Source organism: Cololabis saira, chromosome 5 (genome assembly GCF_033807715.1).
Source record: "Cololabis saira isolate AMF1-May2022 chromosome 5, fColSai1.1, whole genome shotgun sequence".
NCBI classification, from domain to species: Eukaryota; Metazoa; Chordata; class Actinopteri; order Beloniformes; family Belonidae; genus Cololabis; species Cololabis saira.
The window spans coordinates 12,777,243-12,789,721 of record NC_084591.1 but is presented as its reverse complement, the minus strand read 5'-3'; the positions used below and the strand labels follow the sequence as shown (position 1 = coordinate 12,789,721).

The 12,479-nt window shown below is 37.8% G+C and overlaps 1 protein-coding gene across 1 annotated transcript in view; it reads right to left on the bottom strand.

Annotated features, from left to right (window-relative positions):
- The window catches only part of edc3 (enhancer of mRNA decapping 3 homolog (S. cerevisiae)), a 10,665-nt gene extending 449 nt beyond the window's left edge, over window positions 1-10,216 (bottom strand). The window contains exons 1-7 of the mRNA XM_061720944.1: window positions 10,074-10,216; window positions 9,689-9,855; window positions 5,499-5,725; window positions 5,078-5,416; window positions 4,827-4,980; window positions 2,540-2,757; window positions 1-2,435 (exon numbers count right to left, since the gene is read on the bottom strand). The exon at window positions 1-2,435 is cut by the window's left edge and continues 449 nt beyond it. Of these exons, the coding sequence (XP_061576928.1) occupies window positions 2,101-2,435; window positions 2,540-2,757; window positions 4,827-4,980; window positions 5,078-5,416; window positions 5,499-5,725; window positions 9,689-9,852 (1,437 nt within the window). The 5' untranslated portion in view covers window positions 9,853-9,855; window positions 10,074-10,216 and the 3' untranslated portion in view covers window positions 1-2,100. The remainder of the gene's footprint in view (window positions 2,436-2,539; window positions 2,758-4,826; window positions 4,981-5,077; window positions 5,417-5,498; window positions 5,726-9,688; window positions 9,856-10,073) is intronic.
- Between the last annotated feature and the right edge of the window lie 2,263 nt (window positions 10,217-12,479).

The following is a 12,479-nucleotide window of genomic DNA, read 5'->3' as shown; positions in this document are numbered from 1 at the left end:
ACAGATGTGTCTCTACACATCAGGCCAGAGGAATGTTGGAGAAAACACACTAACGCACATGGCAGTAACATTTCCACAACCTGCATATAAACCCTCCATACACAAACAGCTTAATGGCATTTTTCCCCCTACAAATTCTTAAATGTTAACTTGATGCCACAAACACCATAAACCAAACATTTAAGTGATCTGTAACCCTCACATCCCTGAACTATTTGAGCTTTATCCACCCCATAATGCTTTCAAATTGTGCACATTTCTCAAAAGGGAAGGACATGTTGAAAATTATGCATGCCCTATTTGTACACTCAGTTATGGGACAATTTATAAATGTTTGTGGTGTTCAAGAGCCAGCAATCAGTTTGGCCTTCAAATATCAAAAGAAAAAAAAAAAGAAACCAGAAATTTGTCCAAAAAAAAAGAGCAGAAAAATGAAACAGTCAATGGCTAAAATGGGAACAAAGGACACAGCTCTTCTTAAGTGTAATTATGTCAAATTGAATCAGAAATTAAACAATACTTTGTTATATCAAAACTGTCGTCTATAATTTGTGGCCTGATCTTATTGGCTCATAGAAAGAAAAGAGCTTGGACTTCAACTTTGAGATTTTAATTACAATACCGTTGGTGTAAAAACAAAATAGCCAATATTGTGCAGTCAAATTAAAGTCTCTAACATAACGCAACTCAAAAAGAAAAAAAATTGTATGAACTGCTGAGTTTTTAGACCCTGTTGATTCCTTTTAATGTAGTACAGGAATGAATACCTACATGGGGCTGCAGGAAAAACAAGCACGATTCAAACAGACTGGTAGGTCGTACATACTGGAGATGGCAAAGACCAGTACAGCACAGCCCTTCATCAGTTACCAAACTACAATTGAGTAGAAAAACCTTGTTTTGCCCAAATTATGAATCAATTCTAAGAATCCAACAGCTTCTGTGAGCTGCGTCATGGGTTCGGCTTATTGCACCACAAGAAAAGAAAACTGCTGCCTTCTAAAATATCATCCTGTGGATTCTGAAATGCAGCATTATAAATGAGAAATGTTACATTCACTCGCATGAACCCTTTATCAAATTTAAACATACCACGTTCTGCAAATAAAAAAAAAAAGGCTTTAAACAAAACTATTAAGGCCAAATTGTCTTTTACAAATATTTGAACCATTTCAGAATTTGTGGATGCATGCAACGTTTCATTTTTTAAAATCTTCTTACAAAAATACTTAACCATAAGTCAATCTGCAATGGTACATTGCATATATGAACTCAGGATCGAAAATGTCGACTCCTCAAGATCAAAAAGAGTAGCTCCTTTCTGAGTCCACAACAAGAAACAGATTGAAGAAAGAAAAAGAAGCGTAAACTGCAGGTTCCTCAGACCTGCTTTCAACGATACCAGATAATCTCCTCGAAACAGGTTACATATGAACTCACAACGCTGGAGTTACATCTAATAACTGCCATTTTTGTTTTCCTGGCTCATCAGCATTCAGTGCATTTATTATTTCTAGATCTATACATTTTAAGCATACACAAACTTAAAGCTGCACATGAAAGCCAGAAGCGGGTCCCCCCCCACCCATGCTGACTGCTACAGAAAATGGCAAAGTTGTGAGGACCCCATCGGGACTTATAAATTGACTCCAGGAGTGGAAAAACACCAGTGAAAGTTGTCAGAGCTTACATAACAACATTGTGTTTTATATGATGAATCTACAGCAACCCATCAGAAGTAGATAAATTACAACGACATTTAGAACTTTTCTGTTTAAAGTCAGATTGTATTGCTCACTTTAAAAGTAAACATTAAAAATCACACAATCTTTAGCACTTTAGTTGTAACTTACCCATCATAAATTTACCTACATTATCTACAGCTTCTTGTGGTCAAGACATCTTTATTTGAACAAAGACGTATGTTTTTTTCTCAATCTACGTGCACTAATGCCTGTAGATGTAATGTATGCAACACTGGCTTTGCAGTATGAGAAAAATCTGCTTTACCTGTTGAATCAGAAACTCAATTAACTGAAAATCAGTGTAAAGGCCCCAAAACCAAATGGTCAAGAAAGATGGAAGCTTAAATCTCTTATATTAACCAGAGTGCAATGGGATGACGAACTTGCAGCCGAAAGGAGAATGGTATTTGATCCCCACTTCCTGGAAAACGTGGCGAGGAATACCTATGTCACACAGGTAAACCCTGCCAGCCCCCTCGCCCAGGGAAAGTGGCAGACATAGCGATAGGGACCATTTAGCCTCGACCGCATGGCCCTGCCCACTTACAGGGGGGTCCAAGCTGAGCACTGGAGCTCTGTTCTGGTTAGCCCAGTCTGCAGCTGCGCGGTACCAAGGCTGATCCATCAGGAATGTGTTCTCATGGCAGTCCAAACAGTTAATGATGAGATCCACTGGAGTGTCCGGAAGGTCTGTGCAGTTGCAAAGAGAAAAGGAATAAATCCAAGTGTTGAGTGACCAGCTCCAAAAAAACTGCAGACCCCTAAAGCGATAAAAATGCCACGACGACACCCACCTTTGATATTGGACACCTGCCTCCCTCCTGTCTTGCTGAAGAGTGTGAGCTCACTGGTCACGGAGTCGAGCATCTTGACAAAGTTTGGCAGAAACAATATGACCTCCACTTCATGATTGGCCAGGTGACGACCACAGCTGATGCCCTGAGCTCCCTGAACATGAGGACCACACAGCAGGGCCACTGTGGGGTGCTGGTGTAAATTTTTGGGGGTGAATCTGGAAGAAATACAATATGGGGATGAAAAAAAAAAAAAAGTATAAAATGGTTTCGATTTTGATCAAGACCCAAAATTAGGAATTTACTTATTTTTTATTTTATTTTTATATTTATTGAACATTTTCACATATATTCTGCATATAACTGGTACACAATGATTCATTTTTTTCTCTTTTTCCCAGTAGTACAGTAACATATAATTAAAAATTACAATATTCCTCTGTCTTTTACTTTGGATCAAGATTAAGTATTACTATGCCTGTTTATAACCTTACGACCAGTTGACTTAACAGGGTTTTACTATGTCATCAATGTTGCAAATATGATGAAATAAAATAAAAAGAATGAAATAAAATAAAAAGAAATAGAACATTTCAACATCTGTAGCTATGAACTAGGGGTCTTTGTTCCCAAGATGTACATCTCAGATAGAATTTACTTATTTGAAATGAATCATTCTGAAATAATCTTAAAGCATGGATTCTGAGTATAAAAACAGGTTTTCCCCTTTTTGAATAAATCTGAAAAATCTAGACCATGACGACAACAACAACTGGTAAGTGCAGTACAAGTAACGTAAATATTCCCCTTGCAACTGGAGCTTTAAACAAACTCAGACGATCCTAATCAAGGGGACTCAGCAAACAAATTAAACATTTTAAGAATAAATACCAACCCTTTTACATTGTCGGCTACCCTGTGTTTATTATTGTGATTGCGCGAGTCACCTGTCATCTTTACGTTAAGTGAAGTGAAGGGTCAACAGCTCAATAACCGTTCTGTGAGGGTAAACAATCATGGGTCGGGTCTGATGTGAACATATTGACGCAGGATGGTGGGACCTGGGTAGAATTTATTGATTACACGACGGAGGTTCCACAGCTCCTCATATTCAGGCCAAGGATGCCATAAATCATCATCCTACGAGAACCATAATATACAGCTCGCTACCAACCGTACCACTGCAGGAAACTCAGGTAATTGAAAAACTGAAGGGCCTTTCAAAGAACTTCTAAAAAGTAATAGTGGCAGAGGAAGACCGAACTAGTCGTGTTTTGATTTGTGCTACACTATTTGGGGGAAGTTAATTGCAAATCCTGTTGCTGTTCTGCCACTCGATCCGTCTTCTGCATCCAGCACTTCTGATGTCGGTTAGGCCATTCAAACACACATCAGGGCTGTCATGTTACACACAGTACCACTCGATAACACACCGACTCCCATTCCCTCCACTAAACTCTGCATCAGGCACTGGGGAGGCAACAACACCCCTTGCATTTACACTGTCCGGCAGGCTTTAAACAGGCTCTTCGTTCTTACTATGATGGTGATAAATGTCTCACAGCTGTCGAACTACCAAGCATTGGAGGAGGGGGGAAAAAAACACAAAAAAAGTAGTGACGATGAGCCCAAAAAGTCAGCATTAAAAACATAAACTCTACAAGAAGACTGTCTTGGGATTGAGTAAAAAAATTGATGCAAAGTATGTGATTGAAAAAAGATGGGAACTGCCCATCACTTGAGCCATTATTGAACTAAAAGCGTTGGAAATCCCCAGAAATGTTCACGCCTGGCACCAGGGTTGAAGCAAGCCCTGGCTGGTGACAACAAATATTCTGACAACTAATGTTATACAGCAGCAGAATACCCCCCTAATGTTTTCCCTCAGATTTTTAATACAGCAGTTGGACACAGCTACATTTTCTGCTTTTCTAAAACATATTTAGATGGCAGTTGTGCAATGACTGAAGTTTTATAACGAACACAAGTGCAGACTCAGCTTTCCGTTGATGGTGTTTATATCCAAAGTAGAGGTTAAATTTAAGAATGACCGCTTTTCAACATATAAACATGAAAGGAAGTTGGAGAACTGGTCATATTTTATGGGCATGCAAAGGTTACTCACTCCTTTTTAAAAACCTTAATTGATTAACATGAAAAGTTAACTATTCATTTTGCCTCTTAACAGAATGCCTTTTATTGTCATCTACACATGTACAGTGAGCTATATGTACATAGACTGAAACTGGAGCATCTCACTCTTCAATGCAACATGTAACTTGCTTACCTGTTCGGCCCTCCTAACAATGTAAGTGCCATCTGACTGGCACACACTCCAGTCATCTCAAGTCGTCGCTCCAGTGTGAGACCATGACGTTCAGCAGCAGACAACAGACGTTTGTGCAGTTCATAGGAAATACTAGGTACAACCAGTCCAGAGTCTGTACAGAGGAAAAAGTAAACAAACATAAACCAGTGCAATGATTTCATTCTCCCTCACCATCAAGTCATTCAGTCATCACAAAGTCAAACATTTACCTGTGCAGTATTCTTTGGCCCCATGCTGTGGTACAACTATCTGTCTGTAGACGATCGGCTTAGACTCCAGGATGTTTTCGTCATGACGATAACGCGAGGGCGTCTGGTCTTGCGGCGTCCCGCGTGACCTGGCCCCGTTACGCTGCTCTGACGTGTCGATCTCTGAGAAAACTGCAGCTTTGTCAAAGAGCGCCAGGTTTCCTTCAAAGTCAAAGTCTGTATCCAGGCCATCATCCACCCCATCTCCGAAGCATTCATCGTCCCTGTGCTTCATCTGACCATTTTTCACGCCGTTCTTTTTTGGCGTCACTTGGTTTGCTCCACGACTGCTAGAGGACCCTTATTGGATTATGAAAATCATACATTAATATTTTGTTGCAAATTTATTTAAAAAACAACAACATCAAAATTTATATCTTACAGGAGTTATGTCTTCGACGAAATCCTTTGGGCTGCCCAAGTGCATCCAGATGACGTTCTCCATAGCTTTTGGAGCATTGTTGTGGGGAGTTACGTTTCTCCACACTCCTGGGGTCACTCTTGGGAACTGCAACTGGTGCACGGCTTCCCTTTGCAGGTGGAGTCGGGGCTGTCTTTATATTGCCGTTTTTGATATCTAAAATCTTTAATTCCTTTATATCAATGGCACTGGAGGGGAAGACATAAAATATCATAAATAATCAGAATCAGGTTTCTTTGGCCAAGTCAGGTCAAACAAGACAGGGAATTTGACTCCGGTTGTTTCGCTCACTCAGGAAGTTTAACCTGCCACAGCAGCTGCTGACCACCTTCTACTCTGCCATCGTACAGTCTGTTCTCTGCACTTCCATCACCGTCTGGTTCGGATCGGCCACCAAACTAGACAGGAGCAGACTGCAACGGACAATTAGGTCTGCGGAGAGGATAATTGGGACTAACCTCCCATCTATCCATGACCTGTACCGGTCCAGGTCCAGGAAACGGGCAGGTATCATCTCTGCAGACCCCTCACACCCAGGACACAGTCTGTTTGAACTCCTTCCCTCTGGACGGCGCTACAGAGCACTGTAGTCAAAACCTCCAGACTCAGAGACAGTTTCTTCTAGAGATGCACCGATCAGGATTTTGAGGGCCAATCACCGATCTCGAAAATCAGTATCTGCCGTTCCCGATATTGCCGATCACAGCGTGAAATCCATAAATTCGTCAATAGTGTTGTCTCATGTACACAACACTGACATTGTATTATTAGGTATCAAAATTAGGAGATGAGAAAGGGTCATGAATTGTCTGTTTTATTTCAGGCAATATGCAATATTTCACTCTCTAGAGACTCTTAGAAACGACTTAGACTCGGGTTACAAAGAGTAAGTGTAGCTTACTAGCTTAAGTACATAATAATTATGTACAACATGTTCACCAACACAGAAAACAGCAGACATGTCACTCTCTAAAAGTTGATACAAGTTGTAAACTTTAAACCTTAGTTTTCCTGTGGAAAGAGGAATTCAATCTTAAAATAAAAATGAATTATTAAGCTTTTTGAAAGCTTTAGCGGTAGCTTCCGCCGCGTGTGAGGAAGCTCTTGTGTGTGAAGCAAAACTCTTCACACTAGAACTCCAAATGTCTTTCGTGAAGCGACTGACACCACTGTCGTCCTGCGTAAGGCTTTGGACTGTATATAGTTTGGTATAACTGGTATATTGTTGTAAACCTCATCCGATCTGCCTGCTCTGAACTATGATTTTCCGATCTCCGATCAAGACCGGGGCATTATCGATACCGATCAGTTGCCGATCAATCGGTGCATCTCTAGTTTCTTCCCCCAAGCTGTTGCTCTGATGAACTCTCAGTAATCAACACAGTACACAGTACACAGAACACAGTAATCAATCACTGTGCAATAATAATAATAATAATAATAATAATAATAATAATAATAACCACAATCATATGCTGTAACAATGCACCTTTCAATAACCATGTCTACCTCATACTGCTGCACCTTTCACTTTTTTTTTTTTTTTTTTTTTTTTTTTTTTTTAAATTGTACATAAGTTAATAAGAGCTGTCATTTGCCTATTTACTGTACAGTGAGCGAAACAACCGAAATTGTCAAATTCCCTGTTTTTGTTTGACCTGACATGGCCAAATAAACATGATTCTGAAGTAACTGGGTTCTGTTACATACACAAAAACGCACAATGACACTTGTCAATGCTCATAAAACCTTATTTCAAAATATAAAGAGATCAGGGTAGCTAACACACCGTCTTCTTTTAAGTCACTTTTAAAAACTCACTATTTTAGACTTCCATCCATCCATTATCTATACCCGCTTTATCCCTTGCGGGGTCACAGGGGTCTGCTGGAGCCTATCCCAGCTCATTTCAGGTTTAGACTTGCGTTTAACTTATTGTACTATTTGTCTGTTTTTATTATCTCTCAATTGTGTCTTAATTAGGGCTGGGCGATTATGGACAAAAATAAAATCCCGATTTTTTTCTCTGAAACCCGTTTTTTTGATTTTTTTGGTAAAACTACAAAAGACAATGGAATAAATTGTTTCAAATATTTTATCTTTATTTTTAAAGAAAAATAGCAAAAAAATTTCCCTATTGGGAATGAAGTGCAATTGAAAGATACGGTTAATCCTCCTTGAGTTTAGTAAAGTGACAACATTTACAATTTTCTTGACCAAACAAAGATGACTAGACGAGCTCTGTCTGTAATGCAGCCAGCTGCAAAAAAGGAAAATCGATTTTCCGATTTTCGTTTTTTTTTAACATCGTCTTGATTAATAAATCCGATTGAGATTTAAAATCGATTAATCGCACAGCCCTAGTAGCTAACACACTGTCTTCTTTTAAGTCACTTTTAAAAACTCAATATTTTAGACTTGCGTTTAACTGATAGTATTATTTGTCTGTTTTTATTATCTCTCAATTGTGTCTTAATATTGTACTAGTTGTTTGTTTCCTGTTTTTAATTGCATGTAAAGCACTTTGTGACTTGTTTTTGAAAAGCGCTTTATGAATAAAAGGTATTATTATTATTATTATTATTATTATAATACTGCTGCACCTTTCACTTTTTTTTTTTTAAATTGTACATAAGTTAATAAGAGCTGTCATTTGTCTATTTACTGTACTGTGAGCGAAACAACCGAAATCTTCAAATTCCATGTTTTTGTTGGACGACAGAGTACAGTTGCTTGCATTGATTTTGGTGTACAAGATACATTACACCTCCAAAATACCCTTGTACTTGTCTAAATACTTTCAAAATGTAAAAGATGTTCACCACCATAACACTAGAGGCAGCTCCACAAATCACTTTCAGCCCAGGGTTAACTCTAAGAAAGTTTCAAATTCGTTTGCATCCTATACTACCAACATGTGAAATTCCTTACCGACAGCCATAAAAGAGAGCAAATCCCTAATCTCCTTCAAGTCTGCCCTAAAAAGCCACCTACAGGAGGCTGCTACTCGTAACTGGGAATAATCAAAGCCTCTACTGCACATCCCGCTGTTCCTTCTGATTATTGTTTCTTGTTTTTGTTTTTTGTTTTGTTTTCTGCTTTTGTTTTGTATTACCTAGCTTATTCTATTTGTCTCATCACCTTTTAGTCTCTCTCGGTGCAAAATAACAGTAATTCCCCCCCTTTTTTTTTTTTTTTTTTTTACAATCTTCCCTACAAAAGTACTGCTTCTTACCTGTATGTCATTCAATGTTATATGAGTTAAAAAAAAAGGTCTCCAATGTAAAAAAGTGTAATGCTTTCTTGGAATAATGCCTTTTAGTCAGAGGTGGACAGAGTACTCGACCCCAGTACTTGAGTAAGAGTACAAATACTACTGGTCAAAAGTTACTCCGTTACAAGTAAAAGTAGCTCAGTCAAACATCAGTAAATTACTATATTTTTTCTAAATTAATTTAAGGATCTTTTAACTCTTGTTTCTGAGAATTAACTCTTTGAAACCAGCTGCACTGATGTGCTGCTTTTAGAACCACAATGTTATATAAAACCTGCAGAAACGCCAAAAACAAATCAAATTAATGGGATCATAAGAGGACAGCAGATGATGCAGAGTTTATTAACAATCATGAACTGAAACCAAATGAACCTGCACCATCCAACTTAGTCTGGATCCCCCTCAAAGACCACTGCTTTGCAAAAAACTACATCTCTGCTTTCAATAACTCAATGTTGAAGTCACTTAACTTTACAGGAAGGACATGTACCAGTACAATATAACAATATAGAGCATAACTGGCTGTCTCCCAATGTCTGTCTGAGAGCGTGCACTGTGATAGGTCTCCTCCTTTGACAAAAACAGCTTGTGTCCAATAGGATTTTAGGGAAGAAGAAAAAAAGAGCAGACCTGAAAGTAACGAGTACTTTTCAGCCTTCCTAGAAATTTACTCGAGTAAAAGTAAAAATATTTGTCTTGGAAATGTATTCAAGTAAGAGTAATAAGTACCAAAGAAATCTAATACTCAAGTAAAGTACAAATCCTCTGGATATGTACTTAAGTACAGTACTCAAGTAAATTTACTCCATTACTGTCCACCACTGATAAGAAGTAAAACCCAGGTGTGTGAGTCAGCTCCAGTGCTGCAGCAGTTTACCTGAACGTGACCTCGGGGACGGGGCAGCGGGCCCCGTTGTGAAAGGGCTGCGTGAGGGAGATGGTCTGGCTGCTCTGGTCCACCTGCGACACCTCGCCCTGGTAAACCCCCAGCGTCGCTCCGCAGTTGATGGAGACCACACTCCCCACCCAGTCCGCAGCCATGCTCTGAATAACACCAGAGGAATCAAAGTTACCAACCAGAGGAGAAACCACTGAGTTAGATAAAGACAAAAGCACATGGGACCGTAAACACGAAGTGGTTAAACTTTTCCAACACAGAAAAACAACAGTGAAAGTCAACGTGAACAACGGCTTTAGCTTTAGCTTCCAACGGCCGGTTTCAAAACACAAACAAACCAATTTAACGGCATTATTTACTCCACCTTTTTGAAGGATTTAAATGATGTAAGCCCCGCGCAACAACGCAACCGGATAAATCGTAAGAATAATGTAAAAGAAGGTCGTTGTTCGCTATTAGCGTCTTAGCTTCTTAGCTCCTTCAACGTCAAACAACGCGACTTTCCGGTTTGCGGGAAACGGCGACTTTTCAAAATAAAGTGTTCGACACGTGTTTTTACTATAAACGCTCCTGAACGTGAAGTGTGCATGGGTGCAGATCCCGGGGGGGACATTTCCCCCCCAATTTCTGAAAAACATGAATTGTCCCCCCCAATAAAAATACCCTAAATTATTCAAAATTGAAAAAATGTATTTTAAGACTTAAAGGTTGAATATGTAGAATATTTATTAAAAATATATTTCTAAAAAAATAATACATCCACGGTGCGTTTTGAGGTGTACAGAATGAAAGTATTGCTACTCCATACATTTTTTTTTTTTTAGTCTGAATTAATATTTTTTAAATTTTATACAGACAAGAAGAGTTAGCCTATTAAGATACAGGATCTCTTCTTCCAGGGAGTCCTGGAAAATGACAGATGAAAACGAATATGGACATTTATGTAAATAAATTTGATGTTGGGTTAACTTGTGCTGTGTTTATTGTGCTGTTAGCAATGGGTTAGAACTGTTTACCACCATAACTGTGTTAAAACATGATCAGTTAGTTTAAACAACTTGTTTAGGGCTCCATATTTCATCCATATATCAATTGATCGTGCATAAAGTAGTCCCATAGGATAAAAGGAAGATGGTGAGAAGAATTTGAGATGAGTAGACACTACATGCCCAAAACCCTTAAAATTATTATTTACGAATACCTATAACAGTTAAGTAAGCAGTGACACACACCGTTGGCTGTTTAGGACAAATAAACAAGAAAGGTAAGCACAATTAATGATTCCCTGTGCAGTATTTTTTGGTGAGCCTTTACCAATTTATGGCATGGTATTAGTTGCATATTGGCAAAAAATTAAAAATTAAAATCACGTTGGTCCCCCCCCCCAATCCTGACATCGGATCTGCACCCCTGAGTATATGCGGGATATTCCTATTCCGCGGTGCTGGGCGCATTTCGACTTGTTTACGTCGTAATTATGACTTTTTATCTCATAAGTCTGATTTACCGTGGGGATATTTTTATTTTTAAGGTTTTCTTCTTATTTTTTTCTTTTACTGGCGGCAATTGACATCTCACATACACAGCACTGTCATTTACAAATCAAAAACCCCAAAACCCAAACACCCATATAAAGATAAAAATGTAAAAATAAAGATAAAAATAGAAATAAAAGGTAGAAACAAAAAATAAATAGATAAATAAATAAATAAATACAAAAATAAAACAAATAAATACATAAATAAATTTAAAAAGTGCAGTGCCATAAAAAGAATTATATGAATAGAATAAGTGTTGTGTAATATTGCACAAGTTATTGCACTGTCCTGGTTATTGCACATATATATACAATTAAAAAAAAAAGTGAAAGGTGCAGCAGTATGACGTAGACATGGTTATTGAAAGGTGCATTGTTACAGCTTATGAATGAAGACTAGAGAAAAGTGTATATGCAGGCTATTCCTATTTCGCCGTGCTGGGTTGCATTTCGACTTTTTTTTATCTCGTAATTATGACTTTTTATCTCATAATTTCGACTTTCTATCTCATAATTTTGATTTACCGTCAGGACATTTTTATTTTTTAAGTTTTCATCTTATTTCTTTCTTTTACTGGCGGAAATGGACTTGCATACAATCAAGTTACACGTTTTTTTTTTTGTTTAGTTTAGTTTTTTTTATTGAACACAATGTATAAACAAAAACACACATTTATACAAATGGCTTGTGGAGGAAATAAAATACAATATAAGAAAATAGAACATATTTTGGGAGGTATCATGAACAAGAGACATACAAACAAACAATAATGTAAACATAAATAAAATTAATAACAAAAACAATAAGGCATTTTGAGGCAAATAGCATTGACATTTCAGAAAGAGATTAAAATAAAAGATACTTTGATATATCAGCTAATATTTTTTTGCAGAGTTATTTGACTTAATTCTTTTTTATAGAGACAAAAAAACATTTGAAATCATTTAAAAAACATTGGAAAGAGGGCTTCATTTTTCTCCACTTACAATCAAGTTATACGTACAACATATAACTACGAAATTAAAACACAGGAGCAAGAGACAAAAATAGAGAGAAAGTTATTTATTGAAAACTGCATTTAAACTCAAACAGGCTGTTCATTGGCTCATCAAAAGTAGTGGACCATAGCCTTAAAAAGTCCAAATCTGCCCCAAAATCTGGCATTCATGCCATTTGACCTCCTCATGCCAAAGGCAAAAAAGGATTTCTGTTTTTGAACGTGACAGTATTGT